Source organism: Moschus berezovskii, chromosome 22 (assembly GCF_049115385.1).
Source record: "Moschus berezovskii isolate FMDL1 chromosome 22, NW_MosBer_1.0, whole genome shotgun sequence".
NCBI lineage: Eukaryota > Metazoa > Chordata > Mammalia > Artiodactyla > Moschidae > Moschus > Moschus berezovskii.
The window spans coordinates 53,660,944-53,688,505 of NC_142481.1; the positions used below are offsets into that span (position 1 = coordinate 53,660,944).

General features: G+C 44.7%; 2 protein-coding genes and 1 long non-coding RNA gene across 4 annotated transcripts in view; 1 reads left to right on the forward strand and 2 right to left on the reverse strand.

Annotated features, from left to right (window-relative positions):
• Positions 1–11,041: 11,041 nt before the first annotated feature.
• On the reverse strand, positions 11,042–15,718 carry HSBP1 (heat shock factor binding protein 1). The gene is made up of 4 exons (XM_055413054.2): positions 15,563–15,718; positions 14,954–15,020; positions 14,278–14,398; positions 11,042–12,539 (listed from the first exon to the last, which is right to left on the reverse strand). Exons 1-3 carry the CDS (start codon positions 15,605–15,607, stop codon positions 14,280–14,282), a joined length of 231 nt encoding a protein of 76 aa, XP_055269029.1. The 5' UTR covers positions 15,608–15,718; the 3' UTR covers positions 11,042–12,539; positions 14,278–14,279.
• Positions 15,672–26,686, forward strand: LOC148774432 (uncharacterized). 2 transcript variants are annotated; one of them, XR_016035943.1, is made up of 3 exons: positions 15,672–15,777; positions 22,427–22,499; positions 26,322–26,686. It is a non-coding gene; the product is annotated as an uncharacterized LOC148774432 (long non-coding RNA). The 2 variants fall into 2 exon arrangements; XR_016035942.1 differs by lacking the exon at positions 15,672–15,777 and adding an exon at positions 16,832–16,934.
• The window catches only part of CDH13 (cadherin 13), a 1,084,595-nt gene continuing 1,080,574 nt past the window's right edge, over positions 23,542–27,562 (reverse strand). The window contains exon 14 of the mRNA XM_055413053.2: positions 23,542–25,034. Within this exon, the coding sequence (XP_055269028.2) occupies positions 25,027–25,034 (8 nt within the window). The 3' untranslated portion in view covers positions 23,542–25,026. The remainder of the gene's footprint in view (positions 25,035–27,562) is intronic.

Sequence of the window (27,562 nt, forward strand, 5' to 3'; positions counted from 1 at the left end):
TGGAGGTTGCTCCCTGTGGGTGTGGTTGGACTAGTGGCTTGTGAAGGTTTCCTGGTTAGGGAAATTTGAGTGTTCTGGTAGGTAGAGTTAGATCTCTTCTCTCTGAAGTGCAATGAAGTATCCAGTAGTGAGTTTTGGGGTGTCTATGGGTTTGGTGTGACTTTGGGCAGCCTATATTTTAATGTTCAGGGCTGTGTGCCTGCATTGCTGGAGAATTAGCGTGGTATGTCTTGCTCTGGAACTTGTTGGCTCTTGAGTGGAGCTTGGTTTCAGTGTAGTTATGGAGGCTTTTGAATGAGCTCTTGTCAATTAATGTTCCCTGGAATCAGGAGTTCTCTGGTGTTCTCAAGTTTTGGATTTAAGCCTTCTGCCTCTGGCTTTCAGTCTTATTCTTACAGTAGCCTCAAGACTTCTCCATTCATACAGCACAGATGATAAAACATCTAGGTTAATGGTGAAAAGATTCTCCACAGTGAGGGACACCCAGAGAGGTTCACATGTAACACAGAGTCACATGGAGGAGAGAAGAGGGAGGAGGGAGACAGAGGTGCCCAGGAGGAGAAGATGAAGAGTCAAAAGGGAAGAGAGCAATCCAGCCAGTACTCAGTTCCCTAAGTGTTCTCCACAGCCCAGAACACCCAGAGAGATTCACAGAGTTAAGCAGAGAAGAAAATGGGGAGGGAGGAGATAGTGACTTGGGGGAGAAAAGGCAGAATCAAAAGGGCAGAGACCAATAAACCAGTAATCACAACCCTAAGTGAAAGTGAATACTGAAGATTAGATTCTTAAAGGTACAAAATTGATAACAAATACCAAAAAGGTAAGATTAAAAATCTAGAGTAGAGGTTCAGTTCAGTTCAGTTCAGTCGCTCAGTCGTGTCCTCCTCTTTGCGATCCCATGAATCACAGCACCCCAGGTCTCCCTGTCCATCACCAACTCCCGGAGTTCACTCAAACTCATGTCCATCGAGTCAGTGATGCCATCCAGCCATCTCATTCTCTGTCGTCCCCATCTCCTCCCACCACCAATCCCTCCCCGCATCAGAGTCTTTTCCAGTGAGTCAACTCGTTGCATGAGGTGGCCAAAGTATTGGAGTTTCAGCTTTAGCATCAGTCCTTCCAGTGAACACCCAGGACTGATCTCCTTTAGAATGGACTGGTTGGATCTCCTTGCAGTCCAAGGGACTCTCAAGAGTCTTCTCCAACACCACAGTTCAAAAGCATCAATTCTTCAGCGATCAGCTTTCTTCACAGTCCAACTCTCACATCCATACATGACCATGGGAAAAACCATAGCCTTGACTAGATGGACCTTGGTTGGCAAAGTAATGTCTCTGCTTTTTAATATGCTATCTAGGTTGGTCATAACTTTCCTTCCAAGGAGTAAGCATCTTTTAATTTCATGGCTGCAATCAGCATCCACAGTGATTTTGGAGCCCAAGAAAATAAAGTCTGCCACTGTTTCCACTGTTTCCCCATCTATTTCCCATGAAGTGATGGGACCAGATGCCATGATCTTAGTTTCTGAATGTTGAGCTTCAAGCCAACTTTTTCACTCTCCTCTTTCACTTTCATCAAGAGGCTTTTGTGTTCCTCTTCACTTTCTGCCATAAGGGTGGTGTCATCTGCATATCTGAGGTTATTGATATTTCTCCCAGCAATCTTGATTCCAGCTTGTGCTTCTTGCAGCCCAGCGTTCCTCATGATGTACTCTGCATATAAGTTAAATAAGCAGGGTGACAATATACAACCTTGATGGACTCCTTTTCCTATTTGGAACCAGTCTGTTGTTCCATGTCCAGTTCTAACTGTTGCTTCCTGACCTGCATACAGGTTTCTCAAGAGGCAGAGTAGAGGTTAGACACTCAAAAATACAATATTAAAAATACAAAACATCCAGCCTGGAGTGAGAGGAGACGCAGACGCTCAGGGAGCATTGGTCACCAGGTCTCAGGAAGCCGGCACCAGAGTCTATCTCCCTTTAGCTCAGACGACATTCTGAGAACCCTTCTTCTCATCAGGGCACTGCAGATTTTTGAGATTGACTCCTGGGGTCCGTATTCTCTCTGAGCACAGCTTTCCAGGGCAAACAGTATCCCACCATCCACTGTTAGCTGCCCTTTTCCTTTCTGCCAGGCACTGCTCTGGGCACAGAGCCTGGAAGGTGACTGTTTCCAGGTCAGCCAGTCGGCAGTTTTTAGAACTGCAGGCTGCGTGGTATGGAAACATTTTTGTGTGTTTGTGTATTGTCATTAACATTTTATTTTCACTTAAATGGTTGCAAGAAAATGTAAAACCTACTGCACGCTTTCAAAAACAGATGGGTAGTAGGTAACTGAAATTTACTATGCTGGTTATGAAATGAAACTGACAACAAGAAGAAACATGCAACAAATCTTTTTGCCGATTTTAGGTGCTGGGCATTTCCCCAGGGATTCCCATGGCAGTTCTGGCTCCCTTAAGGCTTTGTATGCTGATAACACAGACTCTTCTTGAGGGCTGGGTTCTTCTGTGACAAAGACACATCCTAGTGGTTGCCTGGAACCTTCCTTTCCCAGTGGTCGCCAGCTGGATGGTGTTACACCAGATCCCACAGTTGAGTTACACAATGGGCTACGTCCAGACTGAAACACAGAAAAGCCCAGGGTAACTCCATCACGTTTAGCACAGAATGAGAAATTCAGTGTTAAGCCTGAAAAGCAGGATGTGGGGGTGCAAGGCAAAGCAGCTTAACAGAGTTGAGAGAGGAGGATCTCCCAGGGTTTGTCCCTGTGGAGCTGGCCATTCCAGGGCTCTCTTCTGGAAGCCTTTCTTCACAGTCACATCTTAGAAATTCACGTTGGATGTCAGCAGACTCAAAGTTTCGAGAAATACTGGAGAAATCTGTGCACGTTGCTTAGTTCATGTTTTCCCAGCTTAATCACAGAACATTTTTTTTGGTTTGTTTTGAATAGCAGCTATTTTTATCCACTCTTTAGAAAACACCTGCTTAGACAGTATATTGTTTCATGCTTTTAGCTGCAATAGAATTATCCCTTATATAGAAGGAGGGCCACGGTGTGCACCTTCGCCAACGTGTATGTGAGCTCTTAGGCTGGTCCACTAATGGGAGTGATGACAGGTGTCACAGGGCAGCTTGAACTTACATCTGACATGACACTTCTAGGAAGGGTTGCACACGTACAAGTGGGGCTGCTTAGTTTATTTTAGGGAGTGCATACCTGCAACGCGCCAGGACTTGTGCCAGGCGCCAGACACACGGCAAGGATACTGTGATGCGTATTAAAGGCATGTTTAAAACACTGCGGATCACAAAAGAGGAAGGGTATCTCTCCTTGAGAGAACTGAGGCTAGCATGTGTTTTTTTTTTTTTAACCCCTTGAAAGGGAACAGTTGAATTGGGTCTTAAAGTTTGAATAGAAGGTTACCAGGCCGAGATGCAGGTTGGGTTGGGGACAGATTTCAGGGGCCATGAACAGAGATATGTGTTGGTTGAGGGGTGGTGGGGTAAGGTTCAGAGCCCACTCCCACATGTGGGTTCACTCTTCCATACCCAGCAATCCCCCGACAGCAGCTGGGGGTCCTGCAGTTCACGTGGCCTCTGACACCACCTACTAGGTGACAGCATCTCATGCCTCGGGCTCAGGGCTCTGGGTCAGCTCCAATCACAGTACAGGTGTTACCTGTGCTCCTGCCCTAACAGCTATAATTCAGAAGTTTCCACGACCCTCTCTTTGGGTTTGATTAATTTGCTAGAGTGGCTCAGAGAACTCAGGAAAATATTTTACTTACCAACTAGATGACATCCGGATGGAAGAGCTGCACGGGGCAGGGTCTGGGAAGAGGTGCGGGTGCACCACACTCCCTGATGTGACTGTCTTCACCAGCCTGGACACCTTCTGAGCCCCCGTGTTTTGGGTTTTTATGGTGGCTTCCTTACTGAGGCATGGTTGATTAAACCACTGGCCCCTGGCAACAAAGTCAACCTCCAACCCCTCCCACCCCCTGGAAGTGTGGGGGTGGGACCGAGATTTCCAACCCTCCAATCACAGGGCTGTTTCCCCTGGCAATCAGCCCTATCCTTAGCTGATTTCCAAAAATCACCTCATTAAGGTAACCTCAGGTGTGGTTTGTTCTGGCTATCAAGACATCTTTATAGTTCGCATCACTAATCTCAGGGTCTCAGGATCTCTGAGCCAGAATTGGGGCAAAGACCAAGTATGTGTTTCTTCTTATAAATCCCAGTATTACAGGGGTGGGCGGAGGTACAAAGGGCTTCTGTCTACAAAGGGCTGATGAACTTGGAAAGGAGGCACTCAGACTCTGCTCTACACTTTCACTACAGAGAGTCCCCAGGGCAATTTGACAATCATCTAATTAAAAAACTAATTCTCAGATGGGGAGAGGGGTGGAAAGAGAACAGAGATACCACAAAGTGAGTACTGCCACGTGTTAACCGAGGTGTGGACACAGGTGCTCACTGTGCAAATTCCTTTAGCTGTGTCATATGTTTGTAAATCTTTAATAAAATGTTTGGTTGAGTGGACTCAGTTCATTTTCATGATTTCCCTCTTCCCTTTGCAATGCTCAGTTTTCTTAAGGTTCTCTTTGATTACTGAAGTTGCCAGCACCAGAGCAATCTCATTTTTCTTGCTTATGAAAACAAAAATCTTAATCTCAAGAGAGCAAGTTAACCCTTGATATGCTAGCTTTGATTTCTTTTAAAAAGCCAACTGTAAAATGCTAAACCAGGCACCCAGAGATAGCCCGAATGAGTTAGTGAGGTCTGGAGAAGAAGGGAGGGTTCAGAGCTTCTAGGACAAAGGGCAGATGCAGGCAGAGATGAAGGTGAGCTGCCAGTCCCAAATCAAGGTGTCCCGGGTTGTTCCTTTTTGGAGGCTGTGAGGCCCTTGCCCTTCAGCCCAAGGGGCTGACAGTGAAGAGTCCTCATTCACTCTTCACTTTACATCAGTTTGCTTCTTATTAAGATGCACTTCAATAAGAAGTCGTTTCGACTCTTAAGCCACCAGAGGAGAGCCTCCCCCCATCACTGGTGTTGCTGGTGCTCCTTGGTTTGCAGACACATCACTCCAGAGTTGGCCCGCAGTGTCACAGGACGCTGTGTCTGTGTCTCTCTCTGCGTCTCTTCTTCAAAGGGCCCCAGTCACTGGATGAGGGCCCACTGCAACCCAGCATTGCCTCATCTTAACTTGATGACATCTGCAAAGACTCTGCTTGCCAGTAAGGTCACATTCTGAAGTCCTGGGGCAGGATTTCAACATATCTCATGAGAGGACACGACGCACCCACAGCAGAAAGGGACAGGGACAAAGGGTTATGAGAGGGGTGTTTGGTTGGTCCCCAGACGTGCCACGTGGAGATGTTGCATCAGGATGATGGGGAAGTCAGAAGAACAGAGCAGCCAGCCAGGAGTTGGTCGACACGGAACTGATAAATTACACATCCCCAGAACTGCCTACCTCTGGACTTTTTTACGAGGTCATTAAATATCCTTACTGTTAAGTCCATTTTTACTCATTGCTTGCAACGGAAACTATTCTAATTTTCTTTTTATTATAGAAATAAAATATTTGACCGTAGGTACTTGAATATAATCCTTGGTTTTGGACCTAAGCATTAAATGCTTTCCTTCTTATCAATAAGAAGGAAAAACAGTCATGCTACTTCCTTTAGGATGGATGATAAACAAGAAACTCGTTCTTTTTCCAAAATAGCAAACATGATTTCTTTTTAAGTACATGAAACTATGCTTAAAACTCTCCAAGAGTTCTTTTTAAATGTAATTTTACTGTTATGCCTTGTTATTAGTAAAATCTCATTCCTTTCACAAGTTAAATTATACTTCAATGTATTTGTGTATTACAGAATGATCAATTCACAGGGTAATCTGCTGTGGGAGTAGAAAAGTAGGCCCAGATGGAAAGAATGTATTTCCATGAAAATAGAGATATATGAACTAAATAAATTACTAGTTTTTAATAAATAATCTTCTTATTGAATGACTTATCCTTCTGTTAAAATATTTACCATACTCTTTAAAACCTTTTTAATCAACCAAAGCACTCAGGAAGCTTTAAATGACTGGCTATCCTTTTGTGGCTTAAGAGTTGAAATGATTTCTTATTGAAGTGCATCTTAATAAGAAGCAAATTGATTTAAAGTGCTTCAAGTCCTTGTGGAGTGAGAGCTCTTCATGCTCAGCTCCTTGGGCTGGAGGGCGAGCTCCTCATTTCATGGGGCCTGAAAGGTCATGCTCTTCCCCGTGCTCTGATGTTCTGGGTAATTAAGACTCAATTCCTTTCAAATCACCTTAGACCCGGCTGCGGCCCGAGTGACTCAGAGTGAGGGTATTTTCCCTGCCGCCTCATTTCTCTGTGTAGTGTTTTCCTGAGTTTAAGAAAGAATATAAAAAATAAATGACGGGAGAACTGATTGAATGCATGGACTCCCAGCCCCTGTCCCACATGTACTGGATCAGACTCTACAGGAGAGGAGCCCAGGAATCTGCATGTTCATCCTCCGGGGGCTTCTTGTGTTTAGACTAGTCTGATCCCCTGAAACCATCAGACAACTGGAGCTGGCACCCGAGGGATCTGGTTCTCACACTTGAGGGGGCTCAGTCTCCTGGTGGTCATGTTACAACTCAGGCTGATTCAACCTGGTGCTCTGTGATGACCTAGATGGGTAGGATGGGGGTGGTGGTGGGGGAAAGGCTTGAGGAGGAGGAGACATGTATACTTATAGCCGATTCACGCTGTTCTACAGCAGAAACTAACACAACACTGCAAAGCAATTATCCTCCAATTAAAAATAGATTAAAAAATAAATTGACCAAAGACATTAAAAACACAAACAAACAACAAAAGACCAACCAAAACCAAAAGCTCAGGTTGCCAGGCCCCAACCCCAGGGTCTGCTTTTGTGTCAAAGAATTCTCACCCAATTTACTGGATCACAGGGCTTCCCTGCTGGCTCAGATGGTCAAGAATCTACCTGCAATGCAAGAGATTCTGGGTTTGATCCCTGGGTCAGGAAGATCACCTGGAGAAGGGAATGGCAACCCACTCCAGTATTCTTGCCTGGAGAATCCCATGGGCAGAGAACCCTGGCGGGCTATCGTCCACTGGGTTGCAGAGTTGGATAACACTGGATCACTAAGAAAGAGATTCTTCATGTTCTAAACTTGCCCAACAGCCCCCAGTTAAAGTATTACTCACACATCTCGTCCAGAACTGTTCTGGAATACAGATTAGGATAATATACCCAAGACATGCTAGCAGTTCCTGGCGGGTATATGCGCTCAGTGATTCCAGAAACTCCAGCTCAGCTGTGCCAGAAGCACTGCTTTTCCTTCTCGGGAGGACGAGGCTGAGTCACAGGTCATCTCAAAGCCTGTCAGAACTTGAGAAAATGAGATTGACCCACTGAATCCTACTGTATTTCCTTTGGGCGATGCTGGCCAAATGGATGTTTCATATAATCAACCGTGATGAGGGCTCATGGACCCCAAGGCTGACCTGATAATCAACAGCCTTTTTGAAATTCTGCAGGCAAGACAGCGCAATTTTTCAGCTAGTTTCAAGCAGTCCTTTTCTCTAAGATTCTTAATTATGGGTCCAAGGAACACGGGTTCTGACTGAGGGGAGTTGATCAAGAACTGTCTGCCTATCAAGGGGCAAGTCTGATTTCTTTCTGGGACACTGTTTTGCAGCCTTGCAATTTGTGTAGCAGGCCAGTTGAGGCTTCTATTCTGCAGAGAATTTGGGCCTGTCCCTTGTCTCAGCAGGATTGTGGAGCGGACTCAGTCAAGAGGTCTATTACCAGGAGAATGTATCATTAAAAGAAACAACCGTATTCTTTAAATTTCCAGAAATGAGTTTTGTGATGATTATTTACAGCCCATTAACATTAGCTGGTTTTCTTCTCCATAACAGGTCTATAGTTTAATATTTAATATTTAAAATGTCTTCCTGGAAACACTGGATTTTGATGGCAACTTTCCAAGACCCATAAAAGGTTGCTGTTGTTCAGTCACTGTCATGTCTGAATCTGCTGCTCCATTGACTGTAGCACACCAGGCTTCCTTGTCCTTCACTGTCTCCTAGAGTTTGCTCAAACTCATGTCCATTGAGTTGATAACGCCATCCAGCCATTTCATCATCTGTCACCCCCTTCTGCTGCTCTCAATCTTTCGCAGCATCAGGGTCTTTTCCAATGAGTTGGCTATTTGCATCAGGTGGCTAAAGTACTGGAGCTTCAGCATCAGTCCTTCCAATGAATATTCACAGTTGATTTCCTTTAGGATTGACTGGTTTGACCTCCTTACTGTCCAAGGGACTCTTAAAAGTCTTCTCCAGCACCACAGTTTGAAAGCATCAATTCTTCAGTGCTCAGCCTTCTTCATGGTCCAACTCTTACATCTGTACATGACAACTGGAAATACCATAGCTTTGACTATACGAACATTCGCTGGCAAAGTGGTATCTCCGCTTTTTAATACACTGTCTAGGTTTGTCAAAGCTTTTATTCTAAGGAGGAAGCGTCTTTTAATTTCATGGTTGCAGTCACTGTCCACAGTGATTTTGAAGCACAAGAAAATAAAGTCTCTCACTGTTTCCATTTTTTTTTCCCATCTATTTGCCATGAAGTGATGGGACCAGATGCCATGATCTTAGTTTTTTGAATGCTGAGTTTTAAGCCAGTGTTTTCATTCTCTTTAACCTTTATCAAGAGGTTCTTTAGTCCCTCTTTGCTTTCTCCATTAGGGTGGGTATTATCTGCATATCTGAGGTTGTTGATATTTCTCTCAGCAATCTTGATTCCAGTTTGTGATTCATCCAGTCTGGCATTTCACAGGATGTACTCTGCATAAAGTTAAATAAGCAGGGTGACATTTATACAGCCTTGTCATACTCCTTTCCCAATTTTGAACCAGTCCATTGTGCCGTCGGATTCTAACTATTGCTTCTTGATGTGCATACAGGTTTCTCACGAGACAGATAAGATGGTTTGGTATTTCCATCTCTTCAAGAATTTTTCAGTTTGCTGTGATCCAAACAGTCAAAAGCTTTAGCAGTCAGTGAAGCATAAAAGGTAAGAGGCAGTAAATCACCAGCAGTGGTCTGGGGGTGTGTTTTCTGAGGGCCAAGGAGACAAAGATTGCAGCTGGAAAACTTCTTGATGTCAGTGACCTTTGAGTGCTCTGAAGAGCTGAGGCCTGGGCGGACGAACTTGGAGGAATTTTCTTCAGTCTCAGAGACGAGGGAAGGGTGTTCTTTTGTCTGTGGGCTTCACCTGGGTGGGGCTTTCTGGGTCCTTGCTGGTCCTGTGGGCATGGAATTCACTCTCTGTGGGGCTGCCCTCCCTCCTGAGACCACAAAACTCCTTTTGCAGCTAAATGCTGCCAAACTGCTCAATCCTGAAATTTAAGCTTAACTATTGGGAAATGATACTGTTCCATCTAGAAGGCAGATGTTTGCTAGTGACCATAGGAATCATTTGTCAAAATACATCCACAAGGTAGGAAAGTATAGATGAGTAGCCAAGGTGATCACCACGAAGCCATGAGCATCCCACGATGTGTACAGTCTGCATTGGTGCAGGTGTGTCAGGGAGTGACAGAATGTTCCATTTCCCAGTGGTGGCCAGGGCCCCTTGGGAACAGGAGTTCTGAACTGGAGAGGTGTCCCAGCTTCCAGGACCTAACCTCACTTGGTGGAAGCCTCAGTGTGTGAGGGTTGAGCAGATTCTTTTCTAGCAGAGTTGACATGACTTGTGGAGACAAACTCCTTTATTTCCAGAGTCATCTGGGAGTTTGGCGAGTGTGACCAGTCACCATCGCTCTGGTTTTCAGGCAGTGACTCACATACCATACCCAGCCTTCCTCATTCACTCAAAGTTTTAAAGAACCTACAGCTAAATGCAGATGCTTAACATCATTAGGAGCCCAAGGTTGCGGGTGATGCTACACGGGAATTTAATGCTGCTGAACTCATTGTCTTTTTCTTTTAGAGACTTGACAAGACCGTAAACCAAAAAGGCATTAGGGGAGGGTCTCAAGGGATAATGTTAGAGGAAGAGAAATGCTGGGGGGTGCGAGTAAGGAAACAATTGAGAACCAGCAGCCACTACTTCCTGCGGTTTGTCAGGGCAAACGTCTGAGAAACTGGTTTGCTTCTATAGCTGTTCTCAAATAACTTCTCTGGGGTGGTAAGAAAAAGACGCTAGTCTGGGAGCACATTTCTAACAGCCTTGAAGAGTTTAAATTCTGAATAAAAATTCACATCAAGCATGTTTGGTATTTAGGTCATGTTTAACTGAAATTAGCCTTTCAAAACTGAATTTCAAGATCCACTGAGGTGGCAGGTTTTTCATTCCCAGACAGCCCGGCTGAGACTACTTGGAAGTCTTACCTTGGCAGACAGCTGTCGGTGGTGATTCCAGAGTCCCTGCTTCCAGCTGTGTGGTCAACTGTTGCCCAGCACTGTGTTCCTTCTGTTTAAAATGGGCTGATCAGATAAAAACTAACTCAGGGCTGTCATGCGGATGAAGTCAAGTAAACAAAATGCTGGCACAGCACCATGGTTTATAGCAACGGCTTTCACAGGTGCTGGTAGCTACGACTAATTGTTAACTGATGCCAGTTAATGTTCAGGGTGAGATCTGACAACATACTGTGAAAATGCCTCCATTTTAATCTACTTAAAACAGGAACTACAGAGTAAAAGAAAAGAACACTGTTATCCATATAGGAAACCGTCAGTGTACAGACAGGATTGTGAAAGGTTCACAGTAAGTTGTCTGTTGGACTTCCTGCCCCCATAGCAACGATGCTCACTTTCTTTGTCGTGGCTGCGAGCCTAGCCTTCCCTTCTGGCAGCACAGTCTCCCCAGCACCTCCCGTCCGTCCCCACTTTGGCTGTTGGTACAGAACCTTTCCAGAGGTTCTAGCTGATCACCTGAAAATGGTGTGAAAACTCGGAAAACCAATCATTTGTGACACACAAGGAAGCATCAACAGCAGGATTTCAGGCACCTTTATTCATGGCAGGTATTTCTGGTCAGGGGAGTTTCCTCTGCAAACTTCCTGTTACTTAAGGAAGCCAGCTCCTCACGCCCGACTACCCACTTGCCATCTCCCGGGCTTGGAAGCACCTGCATGTGCTCCTGTCCCGTCCCACTGTGCTCTGGGCTTTCAGGGCCAAACCCACAGCAGGACCCACCAGCCCAGTGATGGACTTTCTGCAGCGTGGTGCTAACAGCGGGGAATCCATCTTGTCCAGAAGAAATCGCATCCTTTGTGCTCCCCGGATACTTTATAAACAGGACACATTGTTTCTTCATCTTATTATACATTTGCAATACAAACATTTAGGACTGGTGACATAGGAAACTTTAAAAAATCATACTGTGTTGACTGTGGGCTTTCCTCTCCACAACACTATCTCATCCCTCAACTTCTTTCATTTTCTCTACAAAATCACCCTGCTGCGACAGTCACGCGGTTCTCCTTCCGGCCAACACTGCCTCCAGGACCAAATCTCCTGACACACTCAGCTGAGCAGCATCATCAGTAATAAAGCCACTACTCTGCTTGAACTCAGGTAGGAAACAGTATAAAGAAGCAGTGTTTCTTAAAAACTCAAGCCTCCTACCAAACAACTGGCATGGGCTTAACATGGTTGGCTTTTCTTTTCTGTTTCTTTTCCCGGCCAGTAGCTCTAAAGATGGGAGTAACTGAGTTGTACAATCCTGCCAGATTTCCTATGGTAATGACTATGAATGGACAATGTAGGGTCCGACTGAAGAATTCAAATCTCATGCAAAACTCTAACTACTGAAAGCCTCATCACATCAGGCAACTCTGTTGTTTTCCGTATTTAAAAATTCAAACACTAAAGTGGCAGTGGTCACTCTAAGTTACTGTGGCATCTGACCTCAGGGACTCAGATATAAGATCGTGGTTCAGTTCTGAGTTTTGGCGACAGAGTAGTGCCAGATATTCCGAATACACAATTTTAAATGTTTTTAACCACTTGAAAAGTATCACCAACACACTATTTGGTTTTCACTCAATGGTTACTCTGAGAATCAAAGAACCTTAACTATAAACACCTTACTTCACAAAATCTAATTATAACCAAGAGTTTACTCTATGTCTAATAAAACAATCACGCAGCAACTTCTATCAAACAGCACTACTACAAAGGGAATGACTGGAAAAAAAATAACCTCACAAAAATACGCTAAAAAGTTGGACAACTGTATGCAGGAACTGCCAAAGTTTTAGTGTTTAATAGCACAACCGACCAAGGTCCAAGATGTGAAGTCACCATGTTCAGGAAACATGGGGGGCAGGGGAGGGAAGTCACTCCATAAACTAACTCTATAGTATGTGGTAAGAAGAATTCACACTTTATAATATAAAACCTGTCTACACATAGTAGTTAGTTGAAAAAGCCATCTGTCTCCTCTTGGCTTGTAAAAAGGTGTTCCAGATTCCAGCGAAGACAAGCAACCTGTTGAAAAAGGAGAAGCCATCAACGTGCTATTCATTCTATAAGGACAAATAAAAACAATACATAGAATTAGTAACAAAAAATCCTTTCAGAATCCTCAGTTGAACTAAATATATTTTGTCTGCATAAAGTCCTAGCAAAACTAAAATAAAACCCTTTATTAAAAAGTTTACTGTGACACTGTTTCCTACTCCCATTCCTTTTCTTGCATTATGCCTGTCACTTGAAATTCTTCAATCCTGCAGTTCTTGAGAGGATGTTCTCATTCACTTGATGGGGTTTTTGACAGCTGGATGACATAAGACCTGGAGGAGCTCCTAAGACAGGAAGGACATTGCCCAAGTCTACAGGGAATCAGGGTGACAACCACAAAAAACAACTTTGTGATTTACTCACATAGTGCAACAACCCAATCTACTATTAAGGTAACAGTCAATTTAAGATTTTTTTACCTCTCAAACCTTTATTTTCTTGGACTTCAAAGCAACCCATATTTCATAGCTACCTATAATTTGGTCCAGCCAGGACACGCTCAGAAAATGAAAAAAAGAATTTGGTGTCTTTTCCTGTATATTCTGCTTGGTATTCTAGTTACCATACTTTGGCCACCTCATGCGACAAGTTGACTCACTGGAAAAGAGTCTGATGCTGGGAGGGATTGGGGGTGGGAGGAGATGGGGACGACAGAGAATGAGATGGCTGGATGGCATCACCGACTCGATGGACATGAGTCTGAGTAAACTCCGGGAGTTGGTGATGGACAGGGAGGCCTGGCATGCTGTGATTTATGGGGTCGCAGAGAGTCGGACATGACTGAGCGACTGAACTGAAACATTCACAGTAAACTTTATTTTATACAGGAAATTAAAATGCTAAAGGGCTTCCCCAGAGGCTCAGCAGTAAAGAATCCACCGCAATGCAGGAATCCCTGGTTTAGGAAGCTCCCCTGGAGAAGGAAATGGCAACTCACTCCAGTATTCTTAGCTGGGAAATCCCATGGTCAGAGGAGCCTGGAGGGCTCCAGTCCCAGGGGTTACAAAAGAGTCAGACACAACTCAGCGAGTGACAATAACAAAATGCTAAAAGTGCAAAGAGTTTAAAAACGGCTTCTGGGTTGTAACGAGGGAAACACCACACTCTCGAAAAGGCTTACCATGAAGGAATCCATCATGGTGAGACCAAGGCAGTCATCTATGTGTCGAGCTGTCTTGCTTTAACTGCTATTTTAATTATTAGTCTCTCCCCTGGAAATTTAAACCAACTCTAGGATAAAGGGTTAACATGGCCATAGTTTAGGTCATCTAAATCATACATAATCAGTTATTGTCCTGGCATTAACCTCTTGCAGAGGTTGTTCCTGTAAGAGAATCCCTAGAACTTACGGCACTTAGGAAGGTGGCAAAAAAAAAAAAAAACCCCAAAAAGATCTGGGGGAAGATCTGCCAGTGATTCGAATTTTCAGGCCAACAAAATATACTTTTTTGTTTTGGTTGTACTGGTATAAACTCAGTGTTATCTTACATTACTCAATGGTAATCTAGGTTTCACTGATAAAAACAGGAAAAAATATACTTCTCATAAGGAATAGTTTGGTATGAAAAATTCAGAGCCTGGAGTCCCCAGGGGCAACAACAAGGGGATGCTTGCTGGTTCGTGGCTGGGGACGGACCTAGAGGAAGTCCAACTACATCAGAGTCACAGGGACCTGTAGCAGTGTCCTGCCCCTCCCTCCGCTCACCTTCAGCTCTTCTGTGTGGCCGGGATCTTGTTTTCACCGTCCAGCTCTTCCACCCCAGCCTGCGTCATGAGGTCTGCTATGTTCTTCTCCAGGTCATCAATGCGACTGCTCATGTCATCAAGTGGGGAAGTTAAAGACAAGGCACCAGAGCTTCCACTTCTTACCCTTCTCCACCAGGTGCCTGCAGACAAGGGCCTTCAACACAGCGGCTTAATGAAAGTGGTTTCCTAATTTCCTTTGGACATTGTCAGAATCTGGCTTAGAGCACATCCCAGCCCTGCTGTTATTCTTGTGACAGGACCTGAGAAAGTTCTTTCACTTTTCTAAGATTCCCCACTCTTTATCTGCTACAACCTGTTCGTCAGGTGATGGTGAGGATCACGGGAGATCTACACATGAAATGCTTAGCTCACAGTCAACCACCCTAGACCATATTATTGAGGAACTGCAAGTTCCTCGTTGCCAGGGATCTAGCTCAGCTGTATTTCTAGATCTCTGCACAGTACTTCTCAGGACGTGTGCACCTAAGCTCACTAAAAAAAAAAAAAAAAAAAAAAAAAAAAATCTGATAAATGACAAGTGGAAGTTGACCTGCAAACTACCCACTTATCGCCACTACAATCTGGAAAAATGGGATCCAATGACCCATTACAGACTGACTATAAATAAAGGATATTTCTTCCAATGATCTGGTCGGACATGGTCTGAAATTTATCTTGCATCTGTTGCAGGAGTGTCTGCACCTGTGAAACGACAAAATACAACACCCCACGCTAACCCCGGAGACGCCGTCACGGGATCAGGATAGAAGCTCTGGTCCCTTGGGGAGACCAAGGACCCCGGGTTCAGCCCCAGTTCTCTGCAGCTCCGTGGCCTTCAACTTCCCTGTCCGGGTTTCAGTTTCCCCAACTGGCGAATAAGACCTGGGGCGGGGCGGGAGGGGCTGGTGACGCCCCCTCCCTTCTGGACCCTCTGCGATTCACAACGCCTTGGGTGTTTCGGGGTGCAGCGCGCGGGGCGGAGGGCTGGGGATGGGAGCTGCGGGATCCGGGGGTCACCGAGAGTGAACAGGGCGGGGGACCCGGGCGCGTCAGCAGGTGAGGGGCCTACAGACAGCGACCGGGGGCAGTCAAGGTAGGGGGGCCGCGGCAGCAAAGCCTTCAGAAACGGGGCCTCCTGAGACCCGCCCCGCGCGGCTGCGGAGAGGCGCCTCGGGCCGTGGGCCTCGCCGGAGTCGCCCTGGGTTGCGGCGGCCTCGGGCGCGTCTCGCACAGCCGCCCCTTACCACTGAGGTGAGATCCTGCACGGTCTTGGGGTCAGTCTCGGCCATCTCCCCGGTGCCCAGCTTGGCGGTGCTGCCTCAGACCTTCACCTATACTTCCGTTTGTTCGCGCAGACGCCCCAGCGGCTACTTCTCGCGACGACCGAGGCCAGTTTCACGAGACCACTGGGCATTCTGGGAGTCGTAGTTCGCGTCACGCGCCGGAAGGGTCTGTCGCTGTAAGTTTCCGTTCCGAGGCGAGGCCCCGCCCAGCACTTCCCCGCCCCTTCCCATAAGCCACGCCAGCCCACCCTCCCCACCGCGCCCCGCCCCTGGTCCTGCCCCGGGAGGAAAAAGGTGAAACAAACGTGCTGTGGAGTTTTGTTTGGTGTCTCTTTCGGGCGGGAGACTTTGAGACCTTTTTATCGCGACTGAAAATTTCACAACAGCCAGCATATTTGACACTTTTTCAGCGGAGGTTTTTTTCTTTTGCACTTAGGCAGAAAGACGACATACTTTCTCTGTGTGGAGGCCAACATCTTTTAAACAGCTGCTTTATGCAAAAGCTCCACTAATTTATCATCATGGCTGATACACTTACTTTGCGGGGTTGACACACCAAACTTAACTGAATATTAGTCTCTTAACAAAACTACTGTATTAAGTGTGAGGCACTAGCAGTTAACCTTTAAAACTTTGGTTTTGAACAACGTTCATTTCTGTTTAAGTGTCTTATGTCCTCTTTGCATTAAAAAAACAAAAACTATTTCTTAATTAACTGAGTGACTGAAGTAATTCTCCTTTCCCCTTTCGAGATGGTTTGGGATTAGTTTCATGCTTGCGCTTTGCTTAAGGCCTGGCCTTGTTTCTGGATCCTCAGTCCCCTGACTTGCACTAAGCAGGACTGGTGCTTATGTGTCTACAACTCAAGTGAGGTGTCCTGTTGTTGAGCAGGGGAGGAGCGATCCCCGCAGGGCGGGCCTTCGAGAACTTGTCATTGGTTCTTTCCTTCCTGACTTGGCACGCACATCAGCTGTTAGGACCCAAGTCTGCTCTGAGCTGTGTGCACTGGGGTCTCCAGGTCACCGAGTGCAGGTGAGCCTCAGGTCCCTTCTGACGATGCCCCGCAGCAGCTTCAGGCTGTAGTGGCCCGGCCTTCTGGTGGCCCGGGCTGCACTGGCTCCAGCCTGTAGTGGACGTTTCAAACCTTTCCAGTCTCTCTAGACCCTGTGCGTCATCCCCTGCTTCTCAGAGGATGACTGACTATTCTACTTTGCAGTGAAAACAGAGAATATTGTCAGAACCTCCCTCCTGACCTACACGTCCCTCCATCAGCACCTGTATCACTTCAGCCCTTTCCCCCTCAGAGGAGGAAGTGACCTCGATGAGTTTGGGGGTAGGTATGTGCCTATGAAGTCAGGGAAGCCTGGCACGCTGCAGTCCATGGGGTCGCAAAGAGTTGGACACGACTGAGCAACTGAACTGATGAAGTCCTTGTCCCCATCAGAACCAGAACTATGTCACCCCCCCAAAGTTCCCTTGATACACTAACATATACTATTAATAAATATTAAATATATGTAATATAACATAGGCAATACATTTTATATAATAAAATATAATACTTTAAGTTGTGTTACAAAGTAGTAATATTATTTTTTTAATGTGTGGTAAAAGAACACTAAATGTACTAAATCAGTTCAGTTCAGTTCAGTCGCTCAGTCTGAATACCCTGAGGTAAATTTTAAGTACAGAGCATTGTGGCTATGAGCACTGTTCTCTAGTGGATCTCCAGAGTTTGTTTATCCTGTTTAACTGAAACTTTGTACCTTTTGAACAACATCTCTCCCTTTCCGCCTCCTCCAGCCCCTGGCAACCACCATTCTGCTCTCTGCTTCTATGAACTGAACTATTTTACATCCCACATACAAGTGAGGTCACATATTATTTGTCTTTCCACGTCTGGCTTAGTTTGCTTAGTAAAACGTTCTCCAGGTTCATCCGTGGTGTCACAAATGGCAGGGTTCCCTTCTTTTTAAAGGCTGCAGGGTACTCCACCGTGCACGTACACCACATTTTCTTTATTCACTCATCCATCAGCGGACAGTTAGGTTGTCTGCACCCTTTTGTTGTTGTTCAGTTTCTAAATCATGTCCGACTCTTTGTGACCCCGTGGACCGCAGCAAGCCAAGCTTCCAGGTCCATCACCAACTCCTGGAGTTTGCTGAAACTCATGTCCATCAAGTGATGCCATCCAACCATCTCATCGTCTGCCACCCCCTTCTCCTCCTGCCCTCAATCTTCCCCTGCCTCAGGGTCTTTTGGCTCCACCCCATGGCTGTTGTAAATAATGCTGCAGCGAACCTGAGAGTGTCCTGATTTTAATTCCTTTGAATACATATTTAGTAGTGGGGCCGCTGGATCGCGTGGTAGTTCTACTTTTAATTTTTTTGAGGAGCCTCCATATTGTTTGTGTGCAGGACTCATGGTGGAGACTGTGGCCAGGTAGTAGGATCTGTGGCCAGCTGCTTAGATTCCTCAGTACTGTAAGCCCCGGGCCACTTCCTCTCACCTTCTAGCTGGCTCAGACTATATTCAGTTGTGCAGATTGCCTCTGTGTTCTTTGCGGGACAGACAGAGTAGCCTTTTGGGCAATGTCCTGCAAAGGTGGGGGGAGCAGAGACTCAGTTTGCTTCCCCAAAGGAGAAACTGGACCAAGGAGTCTTGGCTCTGAGCTGGGCTGCCTTGGAGAATGGGTGATGCAGTAAAGTCAAACAGTTCTTCTTGCCCTTTTTCAGATTCCTCTGAGAAAGGCATCTTTTTCAGTTTTCTTTTTGCTCCACTGAGGTGCTGGAACATCTCAGGTCCTGGGCTTCCATAAAGGTGTCTTCATCCATGCTGCTGCTGCTGCTAAGTCACTTCAGTCGTGTCCGACTCTGTGCGACCCCATAGATGGCAGCCCACCAGGCTCCCCCGTCCCTGGGATTCTCCAGGCAAGAACACTGGAGTGGGCTGCCATTTCCTTCTCCAATGCATGAAAGTGAAAAGTGAGAGTGAAGTCGTTTAGTCGTGTGTGACTCTTTGCGACCCCTTGGACTGCAGCCCACCAGGCTCCTCCGTCCATGGGATTTTCCAGGCAAGAGTACTGGAGTGGGGTGCCATCGCCTTCTTCCGTCCTCATCCGTGGTCATTAAATTGATGTTTCTAGGGGAGGGCGTGTGGACTGGAGCCTCTCATTCTGCCATTTTGCTCTGTATTTGTTTCGATCATCACTTAACTATATCCCGAGTGATGCTGGCTTTTCATTCATAGTAGGCACAATTTTCATTTGAAATATATTGACTTAAGTAAATATCACAAATTTAAAGGTATACAGTTTCAGGCTATGGCTGTAACTGACAGCATGAGTGGCACCTCGGTGTGGTCCCGTTAGGCGTGGTGGGAGATGGATGTCCTTAAACCATGAGGATGCTCCCCTAGGATGACAGTTTAGAAAATTCTGCCCTAAGAGAAGGCAGGGAAGCAGAGATAAAGAGGTAGTGCTTGCTTTAAGTAGTTTGTCATTACACACTTTGGGAAATGCTGCTGAATCAGAGGAACACATCTCTTCTCCTTGGGGATAAATCACAACCAGGACGGTTGGGAATTTCTGCAGGTGCTGGATACCCATTTTGCATAGAACAAGCCTTCAGTAATCCTGAGCAGAGAAGATACTGCCTTGCTGGTGCGAGGAAGGGCAGGGCGGGGATGCAGGGTCCATTCTTGGTGGGTCAGAGGAGGAGTACCAAAGGTAGGGCGTTGTTATGGAGAGAAACAAAAATTTAGTTCTGACAAATTTAATTTTGAAATGCCTTTGCCCCAGGATAGTCTTCCTGGCATGGATTCCCATGTGACATCAAGTTTTGGTAGTGTCCCGGAGTGCACCCTGGGGAGAGCTCCTGGTGACTTTGACTTGGGAGGGTCTCTGAAGTTGGGTTCACAAAAGAACAGAAAACTGTTTTCATGGGAAGGATGGTGTCACCGGTGGCATCCCGATCCACCTCCAATTGTTTTGCTTTTGGTTTAACGTGTTGGTTGATGTTTCTCATGTTCATTGTGGCAGTTTTCCAAATTAGTGTCACCGTGATTGCCTGGCAAGGAATCAATTTCCTGTTTGTTTACCAAAACTAGAAATTTCCTGCAGACAGTCTGCCTAGGGAGGAAGGAAATTTTCTTAGCGATATTTGACTTACAAGTTTGATTTTGGTGTGCTTCACTGATCTTGTCATTATTCAGTGGCTTTGTCATCATCAATTTCACGCATTGGGTGTAATGCTACAAATTGGCTCTGTTGATTCCTGGCGACATATGGGTGGTACTGGCTTAGGATAAGTAGGAAGAGATCAGTGTTGAGGTCACACATACACTTACTAGGAGTGTGAACAAACTCCAGCAGATAGTGAAGGACAGGGAAGCCTGGCATGATACAGTACATGGGGTCGCAAAGAGTCGGACACATCCGAGCAGCTGAACAACGAAGGAGTGAGACCTGGTTAATACAGTTTTAACTTTGTCAATGGAATTTTCTCATCTGTACAGTGGGGATAATCTCCATTTCACTGTTCCTTGAATTATATAAATTATCTATGTAATATATAGTTATATAGTATGTATAAAATGTATAACATAATATGCAAACACACACACAAATACTGTGAAATATCTCACCATAGGAGGCTCTTACCAAGTGTTGGTGTCCTCCCCTTCCCCTTTTCGTTTCTAATCTGAATTAAGTCATCTTCTTGACATCTTCCTGTACCTGGTTATCTATTTCACTCTGTATCTTTCTCTACCTGCCTACTTACCTACCTACCAGTCATCTGCATGTTTTTTTCCAAGTCTGAAGGATTTGACTGTTATCAAAGAAGATAGGAAAGAGTTAATTATTAGGCAGACAGGCAGCACTTGGTTTTGCTTTGGTCATTAAATAGTATAGGCCAACCAGAGCACCATTTGAAAAAATATACCTTTGCGTTGTCACTGTGTTTAAACTGTACTAAAGCCAGTCTAAGCCCAAGCACACACATTAAAAAATCTCAGATCACCTTTATTTGACTGTTTCACAAACAAGTTAAAATTTCATGGCAACTACACAGTAAATCAAACGTTAATTTATGGCCCAGAGACTAGAAGCAAGTCAGCAACTAGGGCCCAAAGGTACAGTATCTTCAGTCGAATGAAAAAAGTTTTAAATAATAAACCTTTATCTCTTTTAAATGTCTATGAAAAAATTCATTTAAAATTTCTGAAAAATTTTATCTTGGGGGAAATAAATAATATTTAACACCAGAACAGGATTGACACCAGTGCATGACAATGCAAAAAATTTTCATATAGCCTTCATTTTAAACCCTTTAATAATTTGAATGCATGTATATTATAAAGAATGACTAATTTTTATAAAGGAAAAGCTTTAAAAAGTAGAGGAAAATGGAGAATTCAGCATATATTTATAGGACTTCTATGAACCACTTTCTCAGAGACTTCAGAGCTTTGTAGTGAAAATTACTATGGTTTAACTACACCCATTGCTTCTCACAGCATCCCTACCGCCCAGCAAGCACTTGGGACCGGCTCAGAGGGTAAAGAATCTGCCTGCCAATGCAGGAGACCTGGATTCGATCTCTGCTTTGGGAAGATCCTGTGGAGAGGGGAATGGCAACCACTCCAGTATTCTTGCCTGGAGAATTCCATGGACAGAGGAGCCTGTTGTGTCAGATAAGAGTCAGACACAACTGAGCGACTTGGGACCAAACAAAATTTCAAAAGCTCACCAAGTTCAGTAACCCTCCAATGATTACTGTTCTGATAGTGATGCAGCGTGCACGGTAGGAAGAAGCTTTTCTGCCTCTCCAATTGGATGACTATCTTAATGATTTGTTTAAATCATAGACTTAATTTATAGAATTAAAGTTCCTATCTGAAATCCTTATTCACATATTTAGTCCCACCATTTTTTCCTGTCTCTACAGATTTTGTATATGCTTTTACATTGTTGTTGTTTAGCCACTCAGTCGTGTCCGACTTTTTTGCGACCTCATGGACTGTAGCCCGCCAGGCTCCCCTGTTCATAGGATTTCCCAGGCAAGAATACTGGAATGGGTTGCCATTCCCTTCTCCAGGCGATCTTGCTGATCTAGGGGTGGAACCTGCGTCTCTTGCACTGGCAGGCGGATTCTTTACTATTGAGCCAAACACAGTGAGAAGTAGAGCAATTTTTCAGCAGTGGGCTAATCCAGTAGCAATAGGAAATAAAATAAGGATAATGCATTTTACATAGCAAAGGAATTATTGATTGCGGTAGATGAACAATTATGAAAGCCCATTATCATAGGATTACAAGAAGTCCCAAATCTTCCGAGTCTCAACAGCCAGATAAGATGGGTTGCATCATCTTCATGAAAAGTGCAGCTACATCACCATCATCATCATGGTCACCATCACCACCGTCATTATTATCATCGTTTCTATTATTTAGCAGTTAAATAGAAAAGGCAGTTTCTTCTTTCTCAATGCTCACCTTTCTCTTGTGACTTTTCTCTCCCTGGTGTGATTTACCCGATGATTCTTGCTTAAGTCAACTACACGTGGCTAGATTAGTGCACTCTGCTTAGAAAATCGGAAAATGCTTGGAGACCCTTTAGAATTTGTCTGTAGCCAAGTACAGTGCAAGCTCTTAAAGATCCCATACAACACTCCCCACTCAGCTCCCCACCCCGCTCGCTCGGTTTGGTAGTGACCGGGTACTTGGGAGGACAGGAGTTAACTTTTGGATCACCGAGATCTCTGATTTCACACCTACCATGAAATGTAGCTGGGTTTATTTTGTTATGATGTTTGGATTGGCAGGTGCTGGCGGAGAACCAGGGCAGGTACCTCTACCTGAATGATGTCCGTTGGGAGAGAACCGGCAGCATTGAAGGTAATTTGTATTAAAATTAGAAAATGTTCACATGTTCTTATTAGAACAAACCATCTGAAACAATCATGTGTAAAATGGGGAGAAAATGTAATTTTTAATTAACTAAGGTGGTTAATACACTAATTAAAAAATGGAGAAGGTGTGACTTCATTCAGTGAAAATAAAATCCTCACAGTCTTGTGCTTGGTAATGGGAAAGAAATTTCTGGCTCTCACTTGACTTTTCTTTTTCCAGTAACTTAGACTGAAACAAAATACATTGGTAATTATGAAATAACGTTTTGATTCTGCAGTGCAACTGTATTGTAGCAATTTAAATACACCATATGATTCAGGAAATGGTACCGTTTTGGCTCCTAAGAATTGGTCTGTTTTGTTGTTGTTTTTGAAGGGATTCAAAAGAGCAACATGCAGAAATATCTCTGGCTTGATGAGGATCCTGGGGACAGTGAATATACTTAAACAGGGGAAAATTAAGGCATATCCTGCTTGTTCACGAAGTATACCCTTTACTCTGATTTCTCAGTGTTCTAAGCTAAGGTGAGCTACTGGCATGATTTGTAAAATGCTGGAGAGCCTGTGGGCTTGAGAGGCAAGGGCAAGTCTTACACTTGAGTGGACGGTCACTCGACTTCTGTCTTCCTCCCCAGGGAGGGCTCAGGGTGAGGCAAGCTTCCTGATGCCTAGTTAGCGAGCCTGTGAGCCAGGCTGCTGACCACCTGGCCTCTGAGGATGCTGCTGGATGTGCTCCGTGGTGAGCCCTCCCCTCTGCCTTGCAGGAAGAGGGGGGCGAGGTCCACCGAGGAGACACGAGGCTGCGCCCTGTGAAGCCAGAAGAGGAAACCTGGTGAAGTGTGACTGCAGGCTTGGGGCCCCTGCCCCTGAGGCTCCTCCGTGCCCTCGTCGGGGCTGCTGGCCTTCCCACTCACCCATTTTATGTCGGGGGACCCAAACGGCCAGCCAGCAGAAGTATGACCTTGCACTGGGCAAGACCCAGCGTCCATGACATTAGACACCAACACAGAAATCAGAGAAGAGCTACCGTCCAGTTTTAACCACCAACACCCATTTATTTTAATGGAAAAAAAATCTCTGCATTCTGTATGCTTCAAAAAGATTTACTATAGAAACAAATACAATATATGGAACTCTATCTGCATAATTTCACTACAATAAAGACAACATATGACTTCTAGTTCCTATGAAGGCAAACTGAAAAGCACAGGTGCAAACAGAGATTGCATAAGAAAGAGTGTGCGGACCCGCGTGTGCGCGCGAGTGTGGTTAAAACCTTTAGTAAGCAACTGCATTAAAATATGCTAAGACACTTACCTGACCCTAGCTCGTGTCGAGCGCTAAGAAAAAGCCACAGGCTGTCACTAGTTTATCTGCTAGAAGAATTTGGTGTGAGCTTTGATGGTTCAGTTACAGCGTATGGACAAGAAGATAACCTTGGTACAAGCACTAACCTCCGTCTTATGTTCGCATGCTCACAGAATAAAAATCAATTACTTCTCATACATAATGAACATCTTTTATTTTCAGGTTTGCAAATGACGGCCGGCGATTCACACAAAAGGGTACTTTTAAAACTAGCTGTATTTACTCTATTGTATGCATGTATATAGGAAACGAAGGGTGTGTATGCGCATAAATGTATGTCTGTACATGTGGGCCGAAATATGTATACACATGGTACCTGATGGCCTCTTCGGACGCATGTGTGACCTCCATGATGACGCTGGCTGTTGTACGTATGCCAAGGAGGGCAAGGTTCTCTATCCTGGGCCAGGTCCCCAGAAAACCCACTGGGAATATGGTTTCCGGACACTTACAAATGCAGAGAGATAGACGCCCGTGCATTTGATGGTGAAGTGTCCAGCTCTGCTCCTCACCACTGTCACTCAGAATCATCCTCACATAGGATGGCAGTGAAAACTGTCCCCCTCTGCGGGCCTGCCTGGACGGTGGGTCGAGGAGAAGCGCCAGCTCTGTGCTCTGCCCTAGTGCTGAACTGGACGCTGAGGCCCTGGAGGGGTCTGCTGCTTTGGCTTCTACCCTTTCTGTGCTTAACCTCTAGGGAAGGGTGATGATATATGAGGACCAAGCTTCCGTAGTCTGTCTCTATAAATACTGGGTATATACACATACAGATACGCATACATATACAAATACTAACCCACAGACCAAACCGGATGTGTGGAGTGCTGACTAGCAACATGGCAAACACATCAGGAAAAGTATTCATTGTTCCTCCTCCCAGAAGGTCAAGTTCTATGCCATGATGTTTAAAACACTCAAGGGAAAATTCAGAGGATTCCATTAATTAAAGGGGAAAAGGAAGATGCTGTCAAAATGGTGAAGTACAGATTAAGTGAAAATCGCAAAGAAAATGAAAATCTGAAACAATTGAGGCCTGGTTGTGAAGTTCGAGAGCTGTAAACTGCAATCTTCAGATTTGGATTTTTTTTCCTCTTTTTCCTGTTGCTATGGAAACTTGGGAATCAAGCTTCAGATGTCAGGAGTTCTCACAGACCTGAATGGAAGAGATTCAGAGTCAAGTCAAGGAATATAACAACTTGATTCAACAACATTTTAGCTAAATACTAGATACATGACTGGCAAGCTATAACAAATGCATTTATAAATATTGCACTACTTTGGGGAAGTTTTTTTTTTTTCTTCTTAAGCATAACATCTGAAGAGAGAAAGAATAGTTCTGCTGGTTTACGACTCAAAAAACTGGACTTCTCTGAAAATGCGAATACCACATGCCTCCCACCTCAGATCAACCGTGGCCCCCTCCTGCTGCCTCACTGAGCCCTGTCTTCTGCAGTTGGCCCAGGGCTGGGCTATTTTATAAACAAACCTACTTGGCAGCTTAGAAATAGACCATCATCCCAGATACATATACATATATATATATCTTTGGTCACTGAGAAAAGCAAGATAGTAACTGGTGGTTCTGCAGAGATGGTGTATGAGTTCCTGAGGGCTGCTGTCACAAGCGACCACAAATTCAGTGGCTCACAAACCACACACACTCACTCTCCTATACTCCAGAGGTCAGAATTCTTAGGGGGCTACAGTCCAGGCACTGGCAGAGAGTTCCTTTCGGAGCCCCCTCCTCCCTTCCAAGCTTCCAGAGGCTGCCTGTTTGGTCACGGCCCCTCCCTGCCTCTCTGTGACCTGCATCAGGGTTTGCATTGCTTGCTCTCTAGGCCTTAGGCCAGCTGAGGGACTTCCACTCTGCCTGATGATAGGGTGAATGGAAGCAGTTTGGCTCTCTGCCACCTTTGCTTAATTATTATTATATCTTGGATTTATACAGGGAGAAGGTACCACTAAAAACTCGTGTTACAAAGAAACAAACATGTGTAAAAGATCAACCCACAATGAAAGTATAGTGTATTCTGCAATGAATTGATTGTTGGAATATAATGGGTTGTTCTGTGAAGCTTAGGGCTATTCATTCTAAATCTGTTAAGGGGGTGGGTCAGCATGTAAAGGTCACCAACCTGTGCTGCACCCCATTGATTTTAGAGTTTAAAGTACTCATGTATCTGTTTGGAAAATTTAGAGCAGCTGCTCTAAATTCTAGATAAAGAAATCTTTGTAATGTGACTCAAGTGTAAACGAAACGATATTGAGAAGGTTAAGGGGGAAAGCTGTTTTAACAGAAAGGACCATGGAAATGAGCATGCTGATTCCGATGCACGTTTTATTGTTATTTTCTATACCTAGGGATCTTTATACTGCTTGACAGGTGAATTCCTTTGGGGTTAGAACTCTTCTGAACTCATTTAATTTCCTTTTTTTTCAGGTGAATTTTTCATTGCCCTTGCTACCATTGCCTTAAACTCTTTGGTGACCTGGGCTGGAGTAAACTATATCCTTCATATTCACTTGCATTTGAAGACTGGAAAAGAACATATTAAATGGCATCAGTAATTTCATTTAAAAATATTTTCCTGTGTGAGACCAATAACTTAAAATAATCATTTTGGTCACTGAAAAAAGTAGGAAAAAATTTTCGACTTAATAAGACCCACTCCATTTGAAAGTCCTCAAGCCCTGTTTAGGTCAAGTCAGACCACAGCACATCTCCTGTGACTGTTGAGTTGATGGCCCGAAAAAGTTCACAATGATGTAATGTTCTTAGCTGTGTATGTGTGTGGCACATAGAAAGCCCTGGGACGCCAGAGGCTGACTGTCACTGTCCGTGACCTTGGAGGGACCAGCTCCGTCTGCAGGCCGGGGATGGCCGGCTCTGCTCTGGCTTGGTGCCCCTCCAAGCTCTGCCTCTGCCCGTAATACATTTCACAATGGAGAGGAGCAAAATACTGATACGCTCAGTGACATGGACTGTGCAATTCTGTTTATGGAAAATTCTAGAGAAGGCAAGAATCTAATCAGAGTAGGCAGATCAATGAGAGTCTGGACTCCGGGGAGGGGATCAACAGGAAAGGGGTACAAGGAATGGCATCTTGATTGTGGAGTGGCTACACTTCACCAAATTCATCAAACTGTACCCTTAAAATAGGTGAATTTTATATTATGCAAATAATACCTTAATAAAAAGCATTAGAATGAAAAGTATTTCCAGTGACCGTTTTTTTGCTCATTTGGTCACCTCTTTAAACTTCTTCATTGTGATCATCAAGGTTACAATTCAATGCCCCCTCCTTTCCAACATAGAGACTTTTGGTACTTATTCAAATGGTTCACCTGATCTGTTCTTTTATATTCTTGCTCTTGTGAATTAATTTTAAAACAGTGTTTGAAAAGGTTTCAGCACAATATTCCTTGAACTTGCCTTGTCACAGCACAAAAACCCTCATGGATGTGCCAGCTTGCTTTCTTTGGAGGGTCCTAGAGGGAGAATTATGCATCCCCTCGATGTCATCAACATGTGATTTAAACAACAAACTGGCAGTAAAAATCATTTCATTTACATTTTTTATTGCTTTCAATGTCATTAGTTTTATTTCTTTTACTTTGGGATGTCAAAGAAGGAATTGCGTCTCTCTCAGTTCAACTCTCAAATGCAATAAAGCCGCCTAC